Raw genomic sequence first — 27,310 nt, 5'->3', positions numbered from 1 at the left:
GCAAGCGAGGGACGCAGCTGTCTGCAGACCCCGCCCGGGGCCTCCCCACCATCCGGGGATCCCACTGGAAGATAACAGGTGGATGAACCCTAGGCCACTTCTGTCTGAGCGTCCACCCAGGCCCCTGTTCCACCCTCCCTAGGTCTCACCCATGCTCTGTGGAGGTCAAGGGTTCTCTCCTGGGCCCACAGCTCCTGCTGCAGACACACCCTGGCCCAGAGAGGGACAGAAGCCTGGGTGCTGTCACACAGGACACTCCTGCATGTACCCTCCCACCTGTGCAGAGATGACCCAAGGCCATAAGATTCTGAACTTTTATTTTCTGGCATGAAAAGTACAAATAATTAAACAATTCCATGTAAAAGTCTGTTACCGCGGCCAGGCCTGTAATCCCGGTAATAAATAGTCTAAACGCAACGCAAAGTGTTCCTGTTGGGTTTTTTTGTTTTTTTTTTTGTCTTTTGTTTTGTCTTTTTTTTTTTTTTTTTTTTTTTTTTTTTTTCAGTTCTTTATCACCTCCAACATGGACTCTGTCGTGATTTGAAACCTTCCGAATAAATAACAGGATGAAGGGAGGGGTGGAGGGGCTGAGCCCCCTCCCCCCCGACCTGGCCTCTGCCCCCCAGGGTGTGGAAGACCCCAGGTCCCCTCCCCTGGGAGCCCTGACCTGGTCCCCTGAGGGGAGGGGCTGGCCTCCAGGGAGGGGGCCTAGCTGGGCTGAGTTTTGTGATTTAGAAAAAGAAGTCCCCTCCCAGTTTTGGGGGGCGGCAGGGACCTAGGCCTTGGTGGGGGGGGTGTGGGGAGGTGCCCCCTCTCTGGAGCCTGGCCCCCCCAGGGTGGGGGACAAACCCAGCCCTTATTGCTCGGACGCCCTGCTGCAAACTTCCCACGCTCATACGCGTGTTCCTGAATGCAGAGGGCGGAGGGGAGAGAGCCCCAAGAGACAGCAGGGGAGAGGGGTCCCTGCCCTGCTGGAGGGGAGAGAGGGGAGAGGGCAGGGAGGACTTAAAACCACAAGAATAAATAGGTTCATGTATCAAGAACAAGCTAGGGATTTCACCAGCTAAATAGGACTGAAAAAATTCTCAAGACAAGAGCAAAAAGAATCCCACTGATGACCTGGACGTCGCTGGCCGGGCGGACTGCCCCGAAGAGCACACGCCCCCGGGTGCCACTCGGCTACCATCACTGTTATTAATAATTATTATTACTTTAATGATTCCACTTCCCCTTTTATAAATAAATTAGGCATAACCATGTCTCAGCAAAACTTAAAGAAACAAAGAGAACATTGTCGTTCCTTTAACTTGCAAACCGGATGAAGTAACAGAAATATACACGGATGTCCTTACAGGGCAACGAGGAGAATAAATAGTTAACATAGCAATAAGTTAAAACTACAAGAAGCTAAATTCAGCAAAAAAGTACAAGAAAGTTAACTGGTGCCAGTTTATGTCTTTTTTTTTTTTTCCTTTTTTTTTTTTTAAATCTCTTCTGTGTTTTCTTTTTTTGTTGCTTTTTTTTTCCTCTTCTGTTTGTGTTTTTTTGTCGCTTTTTTGATTTTTTTTCTTTTTTGTTCCTTGCAGCAGAAGCTCCACAGACGTTTAATAACAACACCGGGAGGGGTGGGGGAGAGAGAGCTGGACAGTCAGATGGGGGGCGCCATAGCCAGACACCAAACGTGGGGACACGGGGGAAGGCAACTTAACTATAGCTAAAGTCGGGGTTTTGCAATTCTCAGTTCCGACGGGGCCGCTGAGGGGGCTGGGGAGCGGTGCGAGGGCTCCCAGGGGCCCCAGCCTGTGGCTTCTGTTGGAATTTTTTTTTTTTAAAGAAAGAAAACTAGGGCGATGCAACGTCCAGACAGAAGCCGGGGGGCCGGGGCTCGAGATCGGGGGCTGTGTTCACTGCAATCTGGAAAGACGAAAAACCCAACAAACCCAAAGGGGGTAGGTAGCTGACAAGTGGACGGGAAAGGAGTGCGGGGCCAAGCCCTTGGGGCCAGTCCACCCTACCCTGGGCCTGGCGGGTAATGCCGGTGGCGGGGCGGTGGGGAGGGCTTGCTGCTGGGGAGGCCCAGTCCTGGTGGGGGAGGCTCAGGGCTGGGCCTCTCCCTCAGCTGCATAGGCCAAGGCCTCGGCCCAGGGGGAGGCTGAGCCCCGGAGACAGGGATGTCCTTTGGCCTCAAGTGTTGTGGGGGGGGGGGCTGCCTCCAGCCCACCGTGATGCCAAGGTGGAACGAGGTATCGTGTGTCTCAATGCATGTGCGCTGTGTGTGCACGCCTGTGTTCGTGGGCGCCAAGGAGACCCTGGGGGTCCAGGAGAGATCTCTGCAGAGAATGGGGTGGGGGCCAGGGCATGAGGGGCCAGGAGGGCGAGGGAGTGTCTGGGGTGGGACCTCCTGCCTGGGCCTGTGGGATGCTATGGGCTTATGTCTGCGTGTTCCTGGGTGGTGTTTCTCTGTGACCGAGTGTCCAGATCCAATGTCCAAATATTTATCGCTACATTCATGTGGGCACGTGGACAGGCAGATTCGTGTGCCCACATCTGTGGTCCGTGTCCAAGTGGACATAGCCCTAACCTCTGTCTCCTCCCGTCTATCCCTGTCCACGCATCTCAGTTTGGCCAACCAGTCCCTTCACGCGTCCGGCGTGCCGCTGTGTCTGTCTGCGTCTGTCCGTGTGTCCCCGTGGTGTGAGTGTCTGTGTGGGTGTTTCTCTGTGTGGCCCCAAGGGCTGCCAGCCCCTAAGCCCCACTCCCCGGCCCCCCCATCCCCGCCCCAGTTGGTAAACATAACCTGCCAAAATATTTTCTTTTTTTTTTTTTTGTCTTTTTTTGTGTTTTTTTTTTTTCAAGTTCAAGAATCCCCAGTAAAAATTCTCCACGAGGTCTTTTTCCCTTTTTACAAAAATAGAGTTTTTCTTCCCCTCCCACCCCCCCTTTTTTTTCATTTTGTTTCTGCTTCCAGCCCCACTGCCTGATCCCCGCATTTCACCAGGGGGCACTGGGCCGGGGGTGCCCACACCCCTCCTCACGGTTTGCTTTTTTGGGGATTTTTAAACCTGTTCCTCCTACCCCAGGCCCCACCTAGGTGCTGGGGAGGCCTGGGCAAGGGGATCTGGGAGGGGCACCCCCTGGAGCCCCCCAAGCCATCCCATCAGGGGTGGTCGAGGGTGGGGGTAGGGGCACATCTCTGCATTCTTTTTAGCCGAAAAAAGAAACAAAAACCTTCATCATGAACCAAACCAAGACGAGAGAGTGAACAGCCCAGCCTGGGGTGGGGGTGAGGAGGATGGGGTGGGGGACCCCCAGGCACCCCCCCTCCACTCCCTGCAGACCCTACCACCCCCCGAGTGCTCACCCTGTGGCTTCTGCAGGGACGTGGGGCCCTCGCATCGTCCGTGGGGCTGCCTGTGCTGTCTCTCTTGGGCCCCTTCTCTCTCTCTCTCTCTCTCTCTCTCTCTCTCTCTCTCTCTCTCTGCTGCCCGGGGAGGGGGTGGGAGGGCAGGCGGGGTGGGCTCAGGCCTTGTGCTGTTTGCTGGTCTTGAAGGAGACCTGCAGCACGCGCTCTCCCAGGCGATAGCCATTCAGGCTGGCGATGGCCATGGCTGCCTCATCATAGTTGGTCATGGTCACGAAGCCGAAACCCTTGCACTTGTTGGTGGTGAAGTCACGGATGACCTTGACGTTGGTGACCGCCCCAAAGGGCCCAAACAGCTGCCACAGCACGCTCTCGTCCGCCTCTGGTGACAGGTTGTACACGAAGATGCACCAGCCGGCGCCTGCCGCACCGCCTGACAGGCCCACGCCCGCCAGGCCACTCATGCCGTCGATGGCGATGGGGGAGAACCTGGCGATGAGCGACAGGGGACTACTTTGGGGGTCACGCGGGCTCTGCCCTGACCCCCCGCATGCTTCCGACCCTGCTGTGACCTCACACCTTTATGACCTGTGACTGCCATGACCTTGGAATGGTGTGACCCCTGCAATACAATTTTTTTTTTAAGAGACAGGGGCTTGCTCTGTCACCCAGGCTGGAGTGCAGTGGTACAATCATGGCTCACTGCAGCCTTGACCTCCTGGGCTGAAGCAATACTCCTGCCTCAGCCTCCTGAGTAGCTGGGACTACAGGCAAGTGTCCCTCACACCTAGCTAATTTTTTTTTTTTAAGACGGAATCTCGAGCTCTGTCATCCACACTGGAGTGATGTGGCACGATCTTGGCTCACTGCAACCTCCACCTCCCGAGTGCAAGAGATTCTCCTGCCTCAGCCACCATACCCAGCTAATTTTTGTATTTTTAGTAGAGATGGGGGTGTCACTGCACTGGTCAGGCTGGTCTCAAACTCCTGACCTCAGGTGATCTACCCACATCAGCCTCCCAAAGTGCTGGGATTACAGGTGTGAACCACCGCACCCAGCCACATTTTTTAATTTTTGGAGACAAGGTCTCACTCTATCACCCAGGCTAGAGTGCAGTGGCACCATCGTAGTTCACTACAGCCTCTAACTCCTGGGCTCAAGCAGTCCTCCCACTTCAGCCTCCTGAGTAGCTGGAACTACAGACCTATGCCACCACACCAGGCCAATTCTTGTTTTTTTCTTTTTAGAACAGAGTCTGACTCTGTCACCCAGGCTGGAGTGCAATGTCAAGATCTCGGCTCACTGCAACCTCTGCCCCCTGGGTTCAAGCGATTCTCCTGCCTCAGCCTCCCGAGTAGCTGGGATTTACAGGCGCCTGACACCGTGCCTAGCTAATTGTTGTATGTTTAGTAGAGATGGGGTTTCAACATCTTGACCAGGCTGGTCTTGAACTCCTGACCTCTTGATCCACCCACCTTGGCCTCCCAAAGTGCTGGGATTACACGCGTGAGCCACCGCGCCTGGCTGCAGCCGTAAGTCTTTAAAAAAAATTTTTTTTTGTAGAGAAGGATATTGCCCAGGCTGCTCTCAAACTCCTGGCCTCAAGTGCTCCTTGCCCCTCAGGCTCCCGAAATGCTGGGAGCACAGGAGAGAACCACCACACCTGCCCAAAGGCACCTCTTGTCCCTCAATTGCCATGCTACTCCAAGACCCAGGCAAACAAGACTAAGCCTGCAGCCCCAGTGGTTAGTTGGGGAGGGGTGCATCAGGGCACCAGGCGGTGAGGGGTGGGGACGGGGGGAGGGGGCACTATTACCTCTTGACGCCGTAGGCCATGTTGAGCAAATTGTCCAGCCTGTGGAGGCAGAGGTAGTGGTCAGAGGTGGCCTTCAGTCACGTCGCCACGCTGTGACACTGTCAGCCTGCCCTCCCCACCCCCACCCAACAGGCCTGCAGCAGAGCCCTGCCCCCTCCCGCCGGCTCCCCGCCCGGCTAGACACCGCCTGGCACGGAACCGTGGTCACTCAGGCACCGCCTCTCGCCTGCCCTGCCACTGCCCAGCCTTCACGGCCTCCTAATCCATCCTCCCCCTCCTGGCCGGCGGGTCCTCTCTAGGCCCCTGCGCTGGGATCCCTGGGGAAGGATAACTGTAACAAAGGCGACAGTAATGACCACAGCCAACATTCTCGCAGCACTTGAGGGGGTGATTAACTTGCCCTGGCCACCCAGGGGCCCACAAGGGGCTTCCACTGTCTCCCCTTGGAATGGCTATGAGCTTTGACTCCAGGTCCTGGGTTCGAGTCTCTGCTCTGTTTGGGCTAGGCAAACCCCAACATCTCTCTGAACCTCAGGGTCTCCGTCCATAAAACAATACAAGCTCTGTTTTCATCGGGATACAGAATAAGGGTGTCTAGCATGCTGCAGGGACTCATGAAATATTTGGTGTTACTACAGATGGGGAAACTGAGGCACAGAGCGATACAGCCACATGCCTAAAAGAGAAAGGGGCCACCAGAGCTGGACCCCAGTCAGATGACTCCAAAATCTTTTTTTTTTTTTTTTTTTTTTTTTGTGATGGCGTCTTGCTCTGTTGCCCAGGCTGGAATGCAGTGGCATGACCTTGGCTCACTGCAACCTCTGCCTCCTGGGTTCAAGCAATTAACTGCCCCCGCCTCCCGAGTAGCTGGGATTACAGGCACCCACCACCACGCCTGGCTAATTTTTGTATTTTTAGTAGAGATGGGGTTTCACCATGTTGGCCAGGCTGGTCTAGAACTCCTGACCTCAAGTGATCCGCCCGCCTCCACCTCCCAAAGTGCTGGGATTACAAGTGTGAGCCATTGCACCCCGCCAGTGACGCCAAAATCTTTTACGCCAAAATGCCAATCGTCGTGGCCAGCACACATTGAGTGCCTGCTGTATACGAGCGGCTGGCCTAGGCACCTGACAGATACGTTCCTTGGCCCCCGTGTGTGTACCCTCCTGGCATCCCACCCCTTGGCAGGAATGCAGGTTCAGGGAGGGCACCTGTGAACCTGAGGGCCCCTGGCCTGGGGCTGTCTGGGTGGGTGGCAGGGGGCTCACCGGAAACGCTGCGTCTGATGGTGCAGGGGGCCTGCATAGCGCCGGGCGGATGACTGGTAGAGGTGGGTGAGCAGCGCCTGCCCCGTCTTCTGGCTCGGGTTGTTCGCGAACTTGACTGTGATGGGCTCGGCGGCCCCCAGCGGCTTCTGCCCGTTCAGTCCTTTGATAGCTTCCTCAGCCTCAATCCTCTTGTCGAAGCGGATGAATCCCACACCCCGAGAGACACCTGCCAGGGGGTGGTGGGGATGTCCCTCATGACGACCCTGACCCCCTATGTAACCCCACTCCTCCCCACTTCCCCACTTCATGCCTCGGCATCTCGGTCGGTTTCTCCACGTTGGTCACACCTGATGGCCTTTCCCCGGTGCCCCCTGCCAGGTGCACCCTCCCTGACTGCCTGACCTGTGACCTGGTCCACCAGGATGCGGGACGTGATGATGCGGCCGTACTGGGAGAAGAGCTGCTCCATCTCTTTCTGGCTCATGGTCTTGGGGAGCCCGCTGACATACAGGTTAGCGTCCCGGATGGATGCTGAACTGGGTCTGGCATAGGACACCTGGGTGAGGGGGTCAGACGGACGGGGTGAGGTGGACACTCATTTCACAGATGGAGAGAGAGAGGCCACATCTAAACTATCATGGATTTGGCAGAAGAGACCCATCCGTCACTCAATAAGTATCTCTAGAGCAGTCACCATGGGTAGGGCTGAGTCGGATATGCGGGAGGGGACATGGGAGAGGCTGTAATGGCTTGGCACTGCCTGGATAGTGATGGGGGGACCTGCCACCTGGGAAGGACACATATCTCCCTGGGGTGACATGTGACCCCAAAGGGAGCTTTGAATACCCAGTTCACATCTTCATGCTTGATAGTCCATCAACAAACATTGATTTTTTAAAATAAGACAAGGACTTGCTTTTTCACCCAGGCTGCAGTGCAATGGTGTGATCTCAGATCACTGCAGCCTCGACCTCCTAGGCTCAAGCAATCCTCCCGCCTAAGTCCCCCAAGTAGCTAAGACTACAGGCATGCACCACCACACCTCGCTAATTTTTTATATTTTTTGTAGAGATGGGGTTCTGCCATGTTGCCCAGGCTGGTCTCGAACTCCTGAGGTCAAGTTATCCTCCCACCTCGGCCTCCCAAAGCGTTACGATTACAGGCATCAGTCACCTCACCCAGCCTCAGCTAACCTTTGAAAAAAAAATTTTTTTTTTTTTTTTTGAGATGGAGTCTCGCTCTGTCACCCAGGCTGGAGTGCAATGGTGCGATCTCGGCTCACAGCAACCTCCGCCTCCCAGGTTCAAGCGATTCTCTTGCCTCAGCCTCCTGAGTAACTGGGATTACAGGTGCCCACCACCACACTCAGCTGATTTTTGTATTTTTAGTAGAGATGGTGTTTCACCATGTTGGTCAGGCGGGTCTGAAACTCCTGACTTCATGATCTGCCTGCAGCAGCCTCCCAAAATGCTGGGATTACAGGCATGACCCACTGTGCCCGGCTAAAACAATTTTTCATAGAGACATGACCTCATTGCGTTACCCAGGCTGATCTTGAACTCCTGGCCTCAAGTAAATCTCCCATCTTGGCCTCCCAAAATGCTGGGATTATAGGTGTGAGCCACTATGCCTGGTCTATTTTTATTTTACTTAAAGATGGAGTCTTGCTATGCTGCCCAGGTTAGAATGTAGTGATTATTCACAGGTGCAGGCATACTGCACTGCAGCCTCCAACTCCAGCACACAAGCCATCCTCCCACCTTGGCCTCCCAAGTAGCTGGAATTACAGGCATGCGCCACCACACCCGGCCACTCTTCCCACTCTTAGGGAGAGTGGACCTGGGACACTGACCACTTCTCTTCCCAACTACACTGGACACTCAGGTCTTTAGCCATCAGCTCAATCCGACAACTCCCAAATGTCCCCAGTCTGTACACCAGGTGCCCCACATGGAGGTGTCAAGGGCACTTCACACCCAGCATGGCTGCATCCAGCTCCTGCCCACCTCCAGTCAGCCTCGACTCACTAATGGCAGCTCTGTCCTCCCAAATGCTCGTGTCCCAGGATCAGGTTGTCCCTGACACCTGTTCTTCACACACACATCCGACCCCTGGAAATCCTGTAGGCTCTACCTTACTCCTTATCCAGAATCCACACACTTCACCCCCCTGCCACTGTCCCACCCTGGCCCAGCTCCCACTACTGATCACCTGGCCAGTGTAGCGGCCTCCACCCTGGCCCCCTATTCATATCACCCACTGTCTGTCCCCCTACAGCTGCCAGAGGGCGCCTGTGAACACCTGAGCCAGGTCACATCCTCCCTCTCCTCAGAACCCTCTATGGCTCCCACCTTCCTCAGCAGGAAAGCCAAAGTCCTTTCCTCGGACCCCAAAGCCCTGCACATTCTTCCCCATCACATCCTTGCCCTAATCTCCCCCTACTTTCTGCCCCAATGACTGTGTTCCAGCAACTTGAACTTCCCCTATTTTCCCCAAACACAGCAGGCATGGGTCAGCCTCACGGTATTTGCACGGCCTGTGCTGTCTGCCTGGAATGCTCTTCCTCCCCTTCTTCCTTTGGGTCTGGGTTCAAACATCCTCCCTCTCCTCTCTCATCTAAATTTGCCCTCCCCTCACCACCTCCATTACTCTTTCTCAAAGCACTTCTCCCAGCTGGGAATTAGACGCAATTTAGTACTATTATCTCAATCACATTATTAATTATAGTCCAACCCAACAATGAAACTCTCTACAGGTGTTTAAAAAAAATGGTGGGTCAGGTGCAGTGGCTCATGCCTATAATCTCAGTGCTTCAGAATTCAAGGCGGGAGACTCGACAGAGCTCAAGAGTTTGAGATCAGCCTATAGCAAGACCCTGCCCCCCGATCTCTTAGAAAAAATAGGCGGGTATGGTGGCACACACCTGTGGTCTCAGCTACTCGGGAGGCTGAGGCTGGAGGATCACTTGAACCCAAGAGTTCAAGGCTGCAGTGAGCTATGATCACACCACTGCACTCCAGCCTGGGCTACAGAGCAAGACCCCACCTCTAAAAAAAAGAAAAGAAAAAGATGAACATATGTATTTATTTCCTAGAAACAGTGGTCAATGGTGAGTGTTGTAAAATGGAGGACAGAAAAGTCTATTTACAAAGCAGAGAATATTGTGTGACCTTGTTTCATTGTGTGTTTTTCAGTATCCTGGAAGCATGGTTGGGAGGTCCACCTCTCAAATGCATAGTGGGTGACCTGTCCAGGGACAGGGGAAGAGGCTAGGGGATGGTCATGAGCAATTCTCCCCCTTATGTATGCAATGTCCTTCCTTCCTTCCCTTCCTTACTTCCTTCCCTTTCCTCTTTCTCTTTTTAAGTGAGGTTGTTGTTTGTCTGTTTGTTTTGAGGTGGGGTCTCTCTGTGTTGCCCAGGCTGGAGTACAGTGGTGCAATCATGGTTCACTGCAGCCTTGACCTCCCAGGCACCAGCAATCCTCACACCTCGGCCTCCCAAAGTGCTGGGACTACAGGTGTGAGCCATTGTGCCTAGCCTCTATTTTCTATTTCTTCTAATTAACCTCTTGATAGATAGGGGTCATTGTTGAGGGTCTGGCTTTTGTTTGGGACAGTGAATTGTGAAAGCATATGCCTCCATTAGAAACAGAAAATTGAATTCCATTAGAATTGAAAATGAACAAAATACATAGAACAGTTTGAGAGTAACTTGGGGGTGGGGGTCCTGACTGGTGATTTTGTGCACCTGGGGTTTTTCAGAAAAAAAAAAAAAAAAAAAAGACAATCACATCAGTCACCGTCATGTCCATAATAGTGATTTTCAATATCACAGCCATGCCAGGTGAGGTGGCTAACATCTGTAATCCCAGCACTTTGGGAGGTTGAGGCGGGAGGATCACCTGAGTTCAGGAGTTCGAGACCAGCCTGGCCAACATTCTGAAACCCTATCTCTACTAAAAACACACAAATTAGCTGGGTGTATTGGCAGGTGCCTGTAATCCCAGCTATTCGGGAGGCTGAGGCAGGAGCATCGTTTGAACCCAGGAGGTGCAGCTGCAGTGAGCTAAGATTGCGCCACTGCACTCCAGCCTGGGTGGTGACAGAATGAGACTCCATCTCAAAAAAGAGAAAAGAAAAGAAAAGAAAAGAAAAGAAAGAAATCATGTCCATGTATTTGACAGTTCTCTCTTCTTTTTTTCTCTCCCGTGGGGCTAGGAGCTGTGAGAGTACTTGCTATTAAATCAGATTTGGGGTTGAGGGATTAGATTTGGGAGTAAGATCCTGGGTGAGTTTTAGAGGTCCAGCATCGTGTAAGACACAGAGGAGGTTTTCATAGGCCTTCCCATCCCTCCGTGACACGGGCTTCCCAAGGGCAAGTACAAGCCCAATTCCGCCTACACCCCAAACTGGGATGGGGCCTGGCTGGAGGCAAGCAGCGGGGGACATTTCGGGCAGCTCCCAGAGTGCCCAGAGCGGACTGACCACGTCACACATCACACAGGCAAAAACACACAGGGACAGACTCAAGGCCGTGCAGTGCTGCCCCACTGCACAGCCTCAGAGATGAAACCAGCCAGAGGGGACACAGGCCACTGTCATATTCTCCGCAACATTCAGAGGGAGACTCAGAGAATTACAGTAAAGGTTGTAGAACCACACGCCCACCACACCCCGGCACAAGCACACGATGTCACTACCCAGTCCCGCAGAGCAGGGCATAGGTAGACACACCCACACCACATCTCTGTGACATGCAAACATCCTGCCAGAGCCAGATGCATCCCTGAGGCTCCACTAGGTCACACCCGGAGCTAGAGTGTCACATGCACCTGTCAATAAACACCTCATCCTGGGATAGGGAAGGTGGCTCACACCTGTAATCCCAGCACTTTGGGAGGCCGAGGCAGGCAGATCACTTGAGTTCAGGAGTTCAACACCATCCCTGCCAACATGACGAAACCTACTCTCTACTAAAAATACAAAAATTAGCCAGGCATGGTGGCAGGGGCCTGTAATCCCAGCTACTCAGGAGGCTGAGGCAAGATAATAGCCTGAGCCTGGGAGGTGAAGGTTGCAGTGAGCCAAGATGGCATCACTACACTCTAGCCTGGGCAACAGAGGGAGACTCTGTCTTAAAAAAAAAAAGACCAAAAAAAAAAAAAAAAAAAACACTTCATCCTACAGACACATAGGGATATACCCAGTCTTTTTTGTCTTTTTTTTTTTTTTTTGGAGACGAAGTCTTGCTCGCCAGACTGGAGTACAATGGCGTAATCTCTGCTCACTGCAACCTCCGCCTCCCAGGTTCAAGTGATTCTCCTGCCTCAGCCTCCCAAGTAGCTGGGATTAGAGGCATGTGCCACCACACCCAGCTAATCTTTATATTTTTAGTAGAGATGGGGTTTCACCATGTTGGCCAGGCTGGTCTCAAACTCCTGACCTCAGGCAATCCACCTGCCCGCCTCGGCCTCCCAAAGTCCTGGGATTACAGGGGTGAGCCACTGAGCCTGGCCCTGAAGTCTTAAATACACAGATCTGCTCAACGGCAGCCACTCCATTTTTTTTTTTTTTTTTTTTTTTTTTTTTGAGACAGGGTCTTTCTCTGTTGCCCAGCCTGGAATGCAGTGGTGCAAACATGACTCACTGCAGCCTCGGTCTCCTGAGTTTAAGTTGATCCTCTCTGCTCAGATGCCAAGTGGTTGGGACTACAGGTACAAGCTGCCACGTCCAACTAATTTACTTTTTTTTTTTTTGAGTCAGAGTTTCACTCTTGTTGCCCAGGCAGATGTGCAATGGCGTGACCTTGATTCACTGAAACCTCTGCCTCCCTGGTTGAAGCGATTCTCCTGCGTCTGCCTCCTGAGTAGTTGAGATTACAGCCATGCGACACCAAGCTTGGCTAATTTTTTGCATTTTTAGTAGAGATGGGGTTTCTCCACATTGGTCGGGATGGTTTTGAACTCCTGACCTCAGGTGATCTGCCCCCTTCGGCCTCTCAAAGTGCTGGGATTACAGGCGTGGACCACTGCTCCTGGCCACAGCCACTCTTATAGGCACTGTGTCCCACAACCATCGTGTCACAGCCAGAGCCACAGCGAGTCACAGGACACCTGGATCATAAACAATGTGGCTCACAGCTCAAGATGACACATGCACATATATACACACATACACACCCACACAAACATACACACGCATACACATGCACACGCGCACATACACACATGCACACACACACGCACACACACATACATACACACATATACACACGTTTCATCTCAATGTCACTGGGGTCTGGGGTCCTCATGCCCTGGGGTTTCTGGGTCTAGTTGGCCATGAAGGGACCCACTGGGTCACGACTTCACTCCCCCCACCCCAACCCCCACCCCCCACATCAGGAAAAGGAAGAGATTCCTGCACCTCTGTTCCCATGTTGAACTGGGAGCCAGATGGGCCATCCCTCCACCCCAGCTTCCTCCAGGGTCCATGAGCAGATTTACAGGGCGGAGCCCAAACACCTCCAGGCAAACCCAGAGAGGGGAGTTTCCATGACGATTCCCCCCCAGGGAACCTGGGCTTGCTGGGTCCCAGCTGCAGCTGCTGAGAAGGGCAGTCATGGGGGAGGGGCATTGCACAAAAATGGGGGATGGGCCGCCCCTAATCCCGCCCTCCCAGACCCTAATTAGGATCCAGATGGCAGATGGGCCCCACCCCTATTTCCATGACAAAGGCAGGGATGGTACTGCTCACAGGACTCTGGTCACTGCGCAATCTCCAGGGCCTAGCTGACTCCCTGAGCCTCCAGAGATCATGGAGCTGGTACTGTCCCCATTGACAGGTGAGGAAACTGAGGTTTAGAGAGGGAAAGCCACTGCCCCTCACCCCAGCTGCGAAGACTTGGAGGGGAGATTTGAGCCCCTCCGGGGATGAGCCCTGAAAGGCTGTGGACCGTGGATGTGTCGGGGCGGGTAGGTGGCAGTAGGGGTTGGGGACGGTTGGTTGGGGTGGGTGGTCATGGGGGGATTGGGGAAAGAGGCACCAACCTTGATGGTCTTCGTCTGTAATTTGAGGCCGTTGAGGGTGTTGATGGCTTTGTCTGCATCATTGGGGTCAGAATAGTTCACAAACCCGTAGCCAAGGCTCTGCCCTGTGGGCAGAACCAGAATGATGACTTTCCCACCCAACCTTGACACCTGACAGTGTCCCCCCCCAAGCCCAGGCCTGAGAGACTGACCCCTCCCCACCAAGATCCCACCTTCCTGTTTCCAGAGGACACCTGCGATCCTAGAGTCCCACCTGCCCCCATCGGTCCTGAGACCTTCAACTAGGGGGCATACCCATGTCGCCATCAGGTTCCTAGACCACCTCCAGCCTCGATTACCCCTTAGACACCTCAGCAAGTGGCTCATCTGCCCCCATCACCCCTGTATTTCTGAGGCTGCCAGCTCTGTTCTCCCCCCAACCCCAGCAGCCACACCTGTGATCTTGTCCCGAACCAACTTGCAGGACTCAATGTCCCCGATGCTGCCGAAGAGGCTCTTGAACTCATCCTGGGTCATGTTCTGGGGCAGGTAGTTGACGATGAGGTTGGTCTTGCTGTCATCAGTGGCTCCATTTGTACCGAGGAGTGGCCCGTTGGGCAGGGCCGGGCCGGCCGGGCCCCCCCCCACCTGAGACTCCATGGCCCCCAGTATCTGCTGGAGATAACAGGTCGCATCCACTCACCGCCCAGTCCCCACATCAGGGACCTGCGGGAATGAGTGGCTTGCTGGTGATGAATTGATCATGTCTTAAAGGGGCTTCATCATGGGGAGGGGTCTAATTATTCCAATTATCGGAATAATGATGGGATTCTATATATTGGAATAAGCACTAGGGGAAAAAATAGCGCCTGATTTTTTTACTGCAAGAAATCCCTCATATAAGTACTATATGTGCAAACAGAGGTCCAAAATCAACCTGTGCATTTACAGAATAATAAATGCTTTCGTGTCAGAAATGCTTTCCAGCCGGGCACGATGCCTCACGCCTGTAATCCCAGCACTTCAGGAGGCTGAGGTAGGCGGATCACCTGAAGTTGGGATCCAGACCAGCCTGACCAATATGGAGAAACCCAGTCTCTACTAAAAGTGCAAAATTAGCCAGGTGTGGTGGCGCGTGCCTGTAATCCCAGCTGCTCGGGAGGCTGAGGCAGGAGAATCGCTTGAATCTGGGAGGTGGAGGTTGCAGTGAGCTGACATCGCTCCATTGCACTCCAGCCTGGGTAACAAGAGCAAAACTCAGTCTCAAAAAAATAAAATAAAATAAACGCTTTTGCTTTCAGAAAAGTAAATCTAACACTTTTAGTAGCTTTTTTTTTTTTTTTTTTTAAGAGATGGAGTCTCGTTCTGTCACCCAGGTTGGAGTGCAATGGTGCAATCTTGGCTTACTGCAACCTCCGCCTCCTAAGGTCAAGTGAGTCTCCTGCCGCAGCCTCCTGAGTAGCTGGGATTATAGTCGCCCACCACCACACCTGGCTAATTTTTGTATTTTTAGTAGAGATGGGGCATGTTGCCCAGGATGGTCTCAAACTCCTGACCTCAGGTGATTCACCCACCTCGGTCTCCCAAAGTGCTGGGATTACAGGCGTGAGCCATTGCGCCCGGCCCCATTTTTAGTAGCTTTTTTTTTTTTTTTTAGAAAAAGGGTCTCATTCTCACCCAGGCTGGAGTGCAGTGGTGCAATCACAGCTCACTGCAACCTCAACTTTCCAGGCTCAAGCAATCCTCCCACCTTAGCAACCTGAGTAGCTGGAAGTACAGGTGCATGCCACCATGTCCGGTTAATTTTAAAATTATTTGTAGAGATGGGGGTCTCACTATATTGTCCAGGCTGGTCTCAAACTCTTGGGCTCCAGTGATCCTACCACCTTGGCCTCCCAATGTGCTGGGATTACAGGTGTGAGCTACTAAGCCTGGCCTTTTTTGCAGCTTTGAAGCCTCATAAGCCCTTCCCTAAACATATTTATTTCCCTCCTCCCACCAAAGGTAATTCCTATCCCAAATGTGCTAACTATGTCTTTTGCTTCACGCATAAGTTTCTTACTAGTCATTTACCTGCCTCCATCTCCCCTTGACACCCCCAGTTTTCCCATTGAGCTATTTTGTTCTTTTGCTTTTTCTGTGTAACATAAAACACCTTCGGCCGGGCGCGGTGGCTCAAGCCTGTAATCCCAGCACTTTGGGAGGCCGAGACGGGTGGATCACAAGGTCAAGAGATCGAGACCATCCTGGTCAACATGGTGAAACCCCGTCTCTACTAAAAATACAAAAAATTAGCTGGGCATGGTGGCGCGTGCCTGTAATCCCAGCTACTCAGGAGGCTGAGGCAGGAGAATTGCCTGAACCCAGGAGGCGGAGGTTGCGGTGAGCCGAGATCGCGCCATTGCACTCCAGTCTGGGTAACGAGAGTGAAACTCAGTCTCAAAAAAAAAAAAAAAAAAAAAAAAAAAAAAAAAAAAACACCTTCAAATAATGACAAATTTTGTTTTTCATCTTCAGTCTATACGTGTTATCTCTTTTCTTGTCTTATTTCAGGGGCTACAGTGTCACAGTGGCTTCTTTATTCTTGATGCTAAGGGAGGTGCTTTAAACATTTCACAGCTAAACACTTTAATTTTTATTTTATTTTAATTTATGGTCTTTTTAAAAAACCCAAATCTATGGGGTTTTTTTTCTAGATGGCCTTTATTGGGTTAAGAACATTTTCTTTTGTTCCTAGATCCTAAGACTTTTTAAAAAAAGGATGTTAATTTTTTTTTTTTTTTTTTTTTTTTTTTTTGAGCTGGAGTCTCACTCTGTTGCCAGGCTGGAGTGCAATGGCTCGATCTCAGCTCCAGAAAGAAATAAGAAACCTCCGCCTCCCAGGGTCAAGCAAATCTCCTGCCTCAGCCTCCCAATTAGCTGGGATTTCAGGCATGCGCCACCACACCTGGCTACTTTTGTATTTTTAGTAGAGATGGGGTTTCTCCATGTTGGTCAGGCTGGTTTCAAACTCCTGACTTTGTGATCCGCTCGCCTTGGCCTCCCAAAGTGCTGGGATTATAGGCATGAGCCAGCATGCCCGTCAGGATGTTGAATTTCATTGACATTTTTCTACAACAGTTGAAATCATTTTTTTAGCTTTATTTAATTAATTTATTTATTTTTGAGACAAGGTCTCACTCTGTCACTCAGGCTGAAGTGCAGTGGGGCAATCTTGGTTCACTGCAACGTCTGCCTTCCAGGCTTAAGCGATTCTCCCACCTCGGCCTCCCCAGTACCTGGGACTACAGGCATGCACCTCCAAGCCTGGCTAATTTTATTTTTCTTTGTATTTTTAGTAGAGACAGGGTTTTGGCATATTGCCCAGGCTTGTCTCAAACTCCTGGGCTCAAGCAATCCTCCTGCCTTGGCCTTCCAAAGAGCTGGGATTACAGGCATGAGCCACTGCACATGGCCCATTTTTTTAGCTTTAATATATTAATGTCATAAATTATATTAATTTTAATTATGTTGATTTTCTAACATTAAACCAATCTTCATGGGATAAACCTTACTTGGTCATGCATACTAGAGTTTTGTTTTTTTATTTTTGGAGACGAAGTCTTACTCTGTTGCCCAGGCTGGAGTGCAGTGGCACAATCTCGGCACACTGCAACCTCCACCTCCTGGGTTCAAGTGATTCTCCTGCCTCAGCCTCCCAAGTGGCTGGGACTACAGGCATGTGTCACCATGCCCGGCTAATTTTTTGTATTTTTAGTAGAGATGGGGTTTCAGCATGTTAGCCTGGATGGTCTCGATCTGCTGACCTCGCCTCAGCCTCCCAAAGTGCTGAGATTACAGGTGTGAGCCACCACGCCCTGCCTGGATTTTGCTTATATACATTGCTTGATTTGATATGCTGAGATTTTTGGTGGTTTAGCATTTTTTTCATATATGTTCAGGAGGATATGCTGTTTTTCTTCAATTTACACAAAGACTCTAAAATGGTAGAAGTTGGTGGCTCACGCCTGTAATCTCAGCACTTTGGGAGGCAAAGGTGGGCAGACTGCTTGAGCTCAGGAGCTCAAGACCAGCCTAGGCAACATAGCAAAACCCTGTATCTACTAAAAATTAAAATCTAGGGCCGGGTGAGGTGGCTCAAGCCTGTAATCCCAGCACTTTGGGAGGCCGAGGCGGGTGGATCACGAGGTCGAGAGATCGAGACCATCCTGGTCAACATGGTGAAACCCCGTCTCTACTAAAAATACAAAAAATTGGCTGGGCATGGTGGCACATGCCTGTAATCCCAGCTACTCAGGAGGCTGAGGCAGGAGAATTGCCTGAACCCAGGAGGCGGAGGTTGCGGTGAGCCGAGATCGCGCCATTGCACTCCAGCCTGGGTAACAAGAGTGAAACTCCGTCTTAAAAAAAAAAAAAAAAATTAAAATCTAGCTGAATGTGGTGACGTGTGCCTGTAAGGGACGGTCACCCGAGGTTAGGAGGCTGAGGATACAGCGAACCGTGATCACACCACTGCACTCCTGCCTGGGCAACAGGCAGAGTAAGACACTGTCTCAAAAATAAATAAAGCTGGGTGTGACGGCTCAAGCTGTGATCCCAACAGCTTGAGAGGCCGAGGCAGGAGGATCACTGGAGGTCAGGAGCTCAAGACCAGCTTGATCAACATGGTGAAACCCCATCTCTACGAAAAATACAAAAATTGGCTGGTTGAGGTGCTTAACACCTGTAATCCCAGCACCTTGGGAAGCCAAAGCAGGCAGATCACAAGGTCAGGAGTTTGAGACTAGTGTGACCAATATGGTGAAGCCCTGTCTCTACTAAAAATATAAAAATTAGGTAGTTGTGGTGGCAGGCGCCTGTAGTCCCATCTATTCTGAAGGCTGAGGCAGGAGAATCACTTGAACCTACGAGTCGGAGGTTGCAGTGAGCTGAGATTGCGCCATTGCACTCCAGCCTGGGCGACAGAGCAAGACTCTGTCTCAAAAAAAAAAAAAAAGAATTTTTTTTTGTAGAGATGAGGTGTCACTATGTTGCCCAGACTGGCCTCAAACTTGTGGCCTCAAGCAAGGCTCACCCCTTGGCCTCCAAGAGTGTTGGGATTACAGGCGTGAGCCACGGAACCTGGCCCAATTTTCTTACTATAACAGTCAACCAGGCTGGTACTGGCTCTGACAACTCAATATGCGTCTCTGGATATGCCTGCTAGGGCCCTGTTTCACTTTGCTGAAAACAAAACAACTGGCAAGGGCTATATGAAGGGCTATGTAGAGGAGAACTTTAAAGCCACTTCAGAGCTCAGCAGGAAACAGTGCTGGGATTTGACTGACCTTATCTGTCAGGGACATAAGAAGGTCAAGTAGCCAGCGTTTCCTTATATCTTCTCCAGTGGCACGGTTGGCACACAGGTTTGCCCTCACTTGAAAACCCAAATTGGGCCAGGCGTGGTGGATCATGGCTGTAATCCCAGCACTTTGGGAAGCCGAGAAGGGTGGATCATCTGAGGTCAGGAGTTCGAGACCAGCCTCGGCAACATAGCGAAAACCTGTCTCTACTAAAAATACAAAATTAGCCAGGTGTGGTAGTGGACGCCTGTAATCCGGGCTACTCAGGAAGCTGAGGCAGGAGAATCGCTTGAACCCGGGAGGTGGAGGTTGCAGTGAGCTGAGATCATGCCACTGCACTCCAGCATGGGAGAGAGCAAGCCTCTGTCTCAAAAACAAACTGACTGGTAGTGTCTTTATGGAGGAATGAATTAAGAAAACGACATTCAGGCCAGGTGTGCTGGCTCATGCTTGTAATCACAGTACTTTGGGAGGCCGAGGTGGGAAGATTGTTTGAGCTTAGGAGTTGAAGCCCAGCCTGGGCAACACAGTGAGATCTTGTCTCTACTAAAAATTTAAAAATTAGCCGGGCGCGGTGGCTCAAGCCTGTAATCCCAGCACTTTGGGAGGCCGAGATGGGTGGATCACGAGGTCAAGAGATCGAGACCATCCTGGTCAACATGGTGAAACCCCGTCTCTACTAAAAATACAAAAAATTAGCTGGGCGTGGTGGCGCATGCCTGTAATCCCAGCTACTCAGGAGGCTGAGGCAGGAGAATTGCCTGAACCCAGGAGGCAGAGGTTACGGTGAGCTGAGATCGCGCCATTGCACTCCAACCTGGGTAACGAGAGCGAAACTCCGTCTCAAAAAAAAAAAAAAAAAAAAAAAAGAAAAATTAGCTAGTCATGGTGGCTTGCACCTGTAGTCCCAGCTACTCAGGATACTGAGATAGGAGGATCGCTTGAGCCCAGGAGGTGGAGGTTGCAGTGAGTCATGATTGCACCACTGCCCTCCAGCCTGGGCGACATAGTGAGAACCCTGTCTTAAAAAGGAAAAAAAAAGAGGCCAGGCAGTGGCTCATGCCTGTAATGCTAGCACTTTGGGAGCCTAAGGGGTGAGGGGGTGGATCAACTGAGGTCAGGAGTTTGAGACCAGCCTGGCCTACAAGGTAAAAACCCATCTCTACTAAAAATACAAAAATTAGCCAGGTATGGTGGTGGGCACCTGTAATCCCAGGTATTAGGGAGGCTGAGGCAGCAGAATTGTTTGAACCTGGGACATGGAGATTGCAGTGAAATTGCAGTTCTGCACTCCAGCCTGGGTGACAGAGTGAGACTCTGTCTCAAAAATAAATAAATAAATAATCATATACAGTTTTCAGTAGGAAAGATCACTGTGATTGATTAGCAATGTCTGCTGTGGCCACAGAATTAGAAACAGCCAGCAGGTACTAATTATTTCAGCCATCCCTGACTCAAGTTCCAGTATCTTAATTATTCCCAAATATTGGTTACTATTGTGTGCCAGGCACTGTGCAAAGCCCTCTACATGCAAGTTTTCTGTTCTTATTCACAACAATCCTAAAAAGGGAAGTTTTCCTCCCCCACTTCACCCCCACTTAATACATGAGGAAACTGAGATATTTTAAAAATTGCCAAAGATCATGCAGCATATAAATGGTGGAACAGGGATTTGCATATGAGTTTTTCTGATCCAGAGTGTGCATTTCCAACTTCCACTGCCAACCAAGAACGGTGCCAGCTCTAACATTTCCCAGCTGTGTGTCCTCAGATAGACTACTTAGTGCTTCTGAGCCTCTGCTCCCTTTTGCTGCAAACTCCAAATTACAGTCACACTGGCCTGAGGAAGGAGCTAAAGCCATATGCTAGAAAGCATCTTGAATTGATTAGATCTATCTGTCCTGGGCATGATCATGGGAATTAAAAGCAGGCTTGTCACATCCATCATCCGTACCTCTTAATACGCCTACATTATTATTTATTATTATCATTATTATAATTAGACATGGATTCTCACTCTGTCACCCAGGGTGGGGTACAGTGGTATGATCATGGCTCACTTCAGCCTAAACCTCTGGGGCTGATATGATCTTTATACCTCAGACTCCCAAGAAGCCGGGAATATGGGCGTGTGCCACCATGCTTGGCTAATTTTTTAATTTTTTGTAGAGATGAGGTCTCGCTATGTTACCCAGGCTGATCTCAAACTCCTGGCCTCTCCCATCTTAGTTTCCCAAAGTGCTAAGAATTCAGTTGTGAGCTACCATGCCTGGCACATTATTATTTTATTTAAAGATTGGGTCTTGCTATGTTGCCCAGCCTGGAGTGCAGTGGTTATTCACAGGTGCAATCATAGTGCACTGTAGCCTCCAACACCTGGACTCAAGGGATTCTCTCATCTCAGCCTCCCAAGTAGCTATGACTACAGGCATGTACCATTGCATGGGGCAATACTGCCATATATATATATATATATGTATATATATATATATATTTATTTATTTATTCTCCTGCCTCAGCCTCCTGAGCAGCTGGTATTACAGGCATGCACGCACCACCACACCTGGCTAATTTTGTATTTTTAGTGGAGACAGGGTTTCTCCATGTTGGTCAGGCTGGTCTCAAACTCCCGACCTTGGGTGATCTGCCCACCTCGGTCTCCCACAGTGCTGGGTTTACAGGCATGAGCCACTGCACCTGGCAATACTGCTGTATTAATGAGCATTCCCCTACAATGAGCATCTACTGTGTGCCAGGCACTGTGGGAAGTACTTTGAGGCATCATTTCAGTTACTCTTCCAACAATCTTAAAAGACTGAGAACACGTTCTCTATTTTACAGGTGATGAAAGTGAACTCAGAGACGTTGGGCGGTATGAATAGGGAACTTCATTTCAGTCCCGGACCTGTTTGCAGAGCTGTTTTTCATCATTATGGCCAATGCCTTGTCTGTCTATGTTACCCAGGCTGACTCTGAACTCCTGTGCTCAAGTGATTCTCCCATCTCAGCCTCCCCAGTAGCTAAGATTACAAGTGCAAGTCACCATACCCAGCTAATTTTGTTTCTTGTAGAGATGGTGTCTCGCTAAGTTGCCCAGGCTGTTTTCAAACTCCTGGCCTCAAAGGATCCTCCTGCCTCAGCCGTCCAAACTGTTGGGATTACAGGCGTGAGTCACTACACCTGGCCACCATTTACTTTTTTTTTTTTTTTTTTTTTTTTTTTTAAGACAGAGTCCTGCTCTGTCACCCAGGCTGGAGTGTAGTGGCACAATCTTGGCTCACTGCAACCTCCACCTCCCAGGTTCAAGTGATTCTCCTGCCTCAGCCTCCAGAGTAGCTGGGACCACAGGCATGTGCCACAAGGCACGGCTAATTTTTTGTATTTTTAGTAGAGATGGGTTTTCACCATGTTAGCCAGGCTGCTTTCTAACTCCTGACCTCAGATGATCTGCCCACCTTGGCCTCCCAAAATGCTGGGATTATAGGTGTGAGCCACTGTGCCCGGCCCATTTACTCTTATAAAACAGATGGCACAGAAAGTCAGCTCTCTGCATCTCTAATTGGCTGAGAGTTGCTCCCGGGAGGGTTACCTGGAGGACCACTTTGAAGACACATCCAGGCTCAAAAAGAACACACATTGGGTTGATTACCAATGTCTGCAAGGCACCTGTGGTGATGCAGTAATGTTTGTGGGTGGGTGGGGAGGCTAAAACAGGAGAATTGTTTGAGCCTAGAAGTTTGAGACCAGCCTGGGCAACACAGTGAGATCCTGTCTCTACAAAACATTTCCAACAAATTAGCTGAGTGTGGTGGTACATGCCTGTAGTCCCAGCTACTTGGGAGGAGGAGGTGGCGAGAGGATTAACTTGAGCCCAGGAGTTTGAGGAGTGTGATTGTGCCACTGCACTCCAGCCCGGGCAAGAGGGTAAGACCCTGACTCTTAAGGGGAAAAAAATGACGGAATAGAAACAGGGTTGCACAGGATACAAACAAAGTGAAACAAGAATTCTGGCCAGGCACGGTGGCTCACGCCTGTTATCTCAGCACTTTGAGAGGCCGAGGCAGGAGGATTACCTGAGGTGAGGAGTTTGAGACCAGCCTGGCCAACATGGCAAAACCTCATCTCTACTAAAAATACAAAAAAACCAGGCGTGGTGGTGAGCGCCTGTAACCTCATCTACTCCAAAGGCTGAGGCTGGAGAATCACTTGAACCTGGGAGGTGGAGGTTGCAGTGAGCCGAAATTGTGCCACTGCATTACAGCATGGGTGACAGAGGGAGACTGTCTCAGAAAAAAAAAAAAAGAATTCAGTTTCCGGGTTTGGACTTCGGAGCCCACTCTCCTAACAAAAAGACCAGTAATAATAACAAAATAACAACAGCAATGCGAAGCCCAGTACCTGTCATCTGCCATGTCCTGGGCATCATGACATTTAAACCCACTTCATCAGTTGAGTCTATTAATTCAATTCAACAAATATTAACTGAGGGCTACACAGGCCGGACTCTACCCTCCTCATGCTGTCCTCTGACAGTTATGCCAGCTCTCTATGCCTCTCTGTTCCTCCTTAAGGAAGGTATGGCACAGAGGTCTCACGTGTATAGAGATGGCTTCTGAATTTGCATCCTGGCTCATTGTGGGTTTTTTTTTCTTTCTTTCTTTCTTATTTTTTTGAGACAAGGTCTTGATCTGTTGCCCAGTCTGGAGTGTAGTGGTGTGATCATGGCTCATTGAAGCCTCAACCTACTGGGCTCAGGTGATCCTTCTGCCTCAACCTCCCAAGTAGCTGGGACTGTAGGCTTGCACCACCCAGTTGGCTAAATTTTCTCTTTTTCTATAGAAACGGGGGTTTGGCCATGTTGCCCAGGCTGCAATCCTCCTGCCTTAGCCTCCCAAAGTGCTGAGATTACTGGTGTGAGCCACCACACCTGGCCCTGGAGATGGATTCTGAATTTGCATGCAAGCTTATTGAGGTAAGAGTTTTACGTTGAGTTGATAATATTTGCTATAAGAGCCCAACGAGCAATCAGCAGTACACAAGCCACAGCTAGATCCCTATTATTATTATTATTATTATTATTATTATTATTATTATTGAGATGGAGTCTCGCTCTGTTGCTTAGGCTGGAGTGCAGTGGTGTGATCTTGGCTCACCACAACCTCTGCCTCCTGGATTCAAGCGATTCTCCTGCCTTAGCCTCCCTCATAGCTGGGACCACAGGCATGCACCATCACAACCAACTAATTTTTTGTATTTGTAGTAGAGATGGGGTTTTGCCATCTGGCAAGTCTGGTCTCGAACTCCTGACCTCAAGTGATCCACCTACCTCGGGCTCCCAAAGTGCTGGGATTACAGGTGTGAGCCACTGCACTAGATCCCTATTTTTGAACTCAACTGGGCATGTGCAAAGTTTTCATTGACTTCCCAAAACCACAGTGAACAGTAGAGAGGATCTGCCACATTTCTCAGATGGAGACATTAAGGGTTAGTCACAGGAACCTATGACTTGTCCAGGATGACAGGAGGAGGTGGAGGGGATGGTGTTAGCATCTGACCCCCTGATCCAACATCCCCAGAGCCAAAAGAGTTACCGGATGCCCCCTTCCCCATGGAGTCCCCAAATTGAATGGAGTGAAAGGTGACTGGGTGGGTCAGACCCAGGTTCCTAAGGAGGTTGAAGTGGCCCCCCCCGCAGGCCAGGTGTTCCCAACTTGACACCATTAGAAAGCCCAGCCTGCTAATCTGGCCACCACCCCTTCTCCCTCACATCTGTGCCAGAGCTTAGCAGGACCAGTGTCGCGTTTCTCCAAGGCTGAGCCGGCTGAGCCGATAATGAGGATCAGATTGATGGAGGCCACACCCGCCCTGCTCCAGCCTGCAGTAAGTGCGCAGCCTGGGACAGTGGCCACGTGGGCATCAAAGGGACTTCGACAACTGGCCTCAGACAGAGATAGAGGGCTGGTAAAGTCAGAGAGAAGGAGGGCAGATCAAAGATAGAGGGTAAGGGAACCTTCCTTCCCATTCTCTCCAGTGCTGCTTCTAAGTCTCCCCTTACTTTTGGTTACTCGCTCCCTCTTTCTTCCTGTTTCCCTCTTTTCTCCACTGTCCTGCCCTCTCTCTGAACCATTCTGTGTCCCTGGCTTCATCACTCTCTCTTCCTGTTTTCCACCATTGCACATACATCTGAGGTACGGATGTTGCAGTGAACACACCTGAAGCCACTTGTTTCTTAGAAACTCCTGTGTCTGACTCCCACGACCCCCAGCTGCTCTCCTGGTCCCAGTCACAGTGACAGATGCCTGGATACCGGCCGGCGACAATAGGGCATTGAGTGGCTATGCATGGTGAGGCTGGGCTACCACGTGGTGCTGACTGAGCCTCCCACTTCTGGGCCCTCCTTCAGTGCAGGGTCCTCGTGGTCTTAATTTATCACCTCTCCTCCTCCCAGCCCGTCCCCATGATACATCTCTGCCCGAGCTCTCGCTTACAGAAGAACCCAGGTCCTCAAGGCCCCTGTGTGACCTCTGACCACACCCTCTTTCCCTTTGTGCATTAGTTTCCTTTTTCAAATGAGAGAACCGATCAGAGGACGCCTAGGAGATGCTGGACTGTTGCGGGAGTTCTGAGGTCCTCAGGAGGCCACACTCCAGTTCCCAGACCTGAGTGAGCAGCACGAAGCCCAGAGAGGGAAAGGAACCGGCCTGAGGTCACACAGCTGGTGAGCCAGGCTTCAGGGACCTCATTTCTCAGAGCCAAGTGGGCGGGTCCCAGGGTCCAGCAGGGAAGAGGCCCAGGCATGGAGGGAGCGCCGATCATGCCCCCACCCCCACTGCTAGCCACGACTCGAAAAAGAGACCCGGAAAGAGACACAGTGCACAGAGACACACACGCAGAGACGGAGAGATAGGAAGAGCGGAAGAGGGAGGCCCGGGCGCAGGGACCAGACAAAGGACGCGAGGCGGCGCGGGGAGCGGAGTCGCGCGGCAGGGGCGGGGGTGGAGCCGGGGTGGGGCTATAACTGGCCAGCCCCGCCCCCGGGATACGCCCGGGCTGCCGAGTGGGAATCCGAGGGCTCGGGCGAGGCCGGGCCCCCGGGGCCCTGGGGGCGGGGCCTAGATGGGCGTGCCCGGGCGTGGCCAGGCAGGGCGTGGCAGGGCGGGAGGGGCCGCCCGCTCGGGAGCTGACCAGCTCCGTGGCTGCTGAAAGCACCAAGCGCGGGGCGAGCGGTGCGGGCGGGCAAGCCGGCGGCGCTCAAGGTCACCTCGCGGCCCAGAGCCTTGGCGAGGTGGGGAGCCCGGACCTGGCCTAGGGGGGCTGCCTCGGTCTCCTACCCCATATCTCTGGGGGCGGGGACCCGGGATCTGAGAGGTGCCACCACCAACCCGCGGGCCCTCCTCTCCCCTCCCCCTCCCCGCAGCCCGAGGCGCCCGCGCGAGGCTACGGCCCGCGAAGAAGCGCCGAGAAACAAAGGGACGCGGCAGCGGCGGCGGCGGGCCCGCGGGGCCTCCGGGCGTGCCCCCTCCTCTCCCCTCCCCGCTTGCCGCAAGGTCGACGGGCTTGAGGACGAGACGCCCGCCTCCCGGGCGCGGTCGAGGCCCCGGGCGCGCGATCCGACGCCACCCGCTTCCCTAGGGCTCTCGGGGACGCCCTGTCGCTTTGGCCTGGCCCAGCACCAGGCATCGGGCCCTGCGTTTGCCTGGGCGGCCTGCGGGGTCTGGGCCTGGATGGAGGAAGCATCCTTAGCCGCCACGGCCCCTCCCCCATCAGGCCTGCTGGCGAGGGGGCCATCCCGCCTCCAGGGCGGCGTCGGACGCCCCCTGAATCTCAGTCCTGCTCCCAAAGGTCCCTCAGGCCAAGCTCTCAGCACCCTCAGCACTCTGGGCGCGGCCCTGCCCACTCTCAGGCCCCGAGGCTCGGTCCTACCCCCCCCACCGGGGCCTACCTAGGCCTGGTCCTACCCCCCCTCCCCGCACCCGCCCAATCTCCGCGGAGCCTGGGCCCAACTCCTCCCAGTCCCGATTCCCTTTCGGCAACAGGGGAATACCTACAGTGACCATTCTTGTGTGCCCGGCGGGCGCGGTCCGTGTTGAGGGCGGCTCCGGGGGTCGTGCACTCTTAGGGGGGCGCCCGATGCTCACGCGGGGGTCCCGCCCGGGCGGCTTCTGGTGCGGCCGCTGCAGATGAGGCGATGAAGGCGGCGGCTCCCTCGAGGGCCAGGGACGGGCCCGAACCCGGGGATGCGCGAGTGGATGGCCGGGCCCCGGGGTGGCCTGCGGGCGGCAGGGGATGGAAAGAGGGAGCTGGCGCGGGGTTGAGGACGCCCCCTGCGCGGCCCCGCGGGGCCCGGGGAGGTTGCGCTTCCCGACAGAGATCGCGGCGCTCTGCCTTTCGCCGCCGCCCCTCTGTCGGCCCTGTCCGGTCCCGGGTGTTCAAGTCCTCTCCCCTCGCCCACCCTCCCTCCCTCCCTCCGGCCCGCGCTGCGCGCTCCGCGCTCTG

General features: G+C 52.4%; 1 protein-coding gene and 1 pseudogene across 3 annotated transcripts; both read right to left on the bottom strand.

Annotated features, from left to right (window-relative positions):
- Positions 1-300: 300 nt before the first annotated feature.
- On the bottom strand, positions 301-2,547 carry LOC141581032 (uncharacterized; annotated as a pseudogene).
- On the bottom strand, positions 301-27,310 carry ELAVL3 (ELAV like RNA binding protein 3). Of its 3 annotated transcripts, none has more exons than XM_039465980.2 (7): positions 26,863-27,310; positions 13,928-14,147; positions 13,494-13,597; positions 6,849-7,002; positions 6,447-6,672; positions 5,179-5,217; positions 301-3,871 (listed from the first exon to the last, which is right to left on the bottom strand). In XM_039465980.2, exons 1-7 carry the CDS (start codon positions 26,869-26,871, stop codon positions 3,520-3,522), a joined length of 1,104 nt encoding a protein of 367 aa, XP_039321914.1. In that variant the 5' UTR covers positions 26,872-27,310; the 3' UTR covers positions 301-3,519. The 3 variants fall into 3 exon arrangements, with proteins under 3 accessions (XP_039321914.1, XP_039321916.1, XP_039321915.1); XM_039465982.2 differs by having other exon boundaries at positions 301-3,850; XM_039465981.2 differs by having other exon boundaries at positions 3,517-3,871; positions 13,928-14,144; positions 26,863-27,299.

The sequence above is a fragment of the Saimiri boliviensis genome, chromosome 14, assembly GCF_048565385.1.
Source record: "Saimiri boliviensis isolate mSaiBol1 chromosome 14, mSaiBol1.pri, whole genome shotgun sequence".
Lineage (NCBI taxonomy): Eukaryota > Metazoa > Chordata > Mammalia > Primates > Cebidae > Saimiri > Saimiri boliviensis.
Note: the sequence above shows the minus strand (reverse complement) of the source record. Positions and strands in the feature narration are given on the sequence as shown.

Excerpts from the sequence above, each read along its gene's own strand:
- ELAVL3 (XM_039465980.2), bottom strand. Across the intron at positions 6,673-6,848 it reads CCTGGTGGACCAGGTCACAG|GTGTCTCTCGGGGTGTGGGA; the intron begins GTCAGGCAGTCA and ends ACCCCCTGGCAG. Across the intron at positions 3,872-5,178 it reads ATGGCCTACGGCGTCAAGAG|TCCCCTGTCGCTCATCGCCA; the intron begins GTAATAGTGCCC and ends CCCCCAAAGTAG.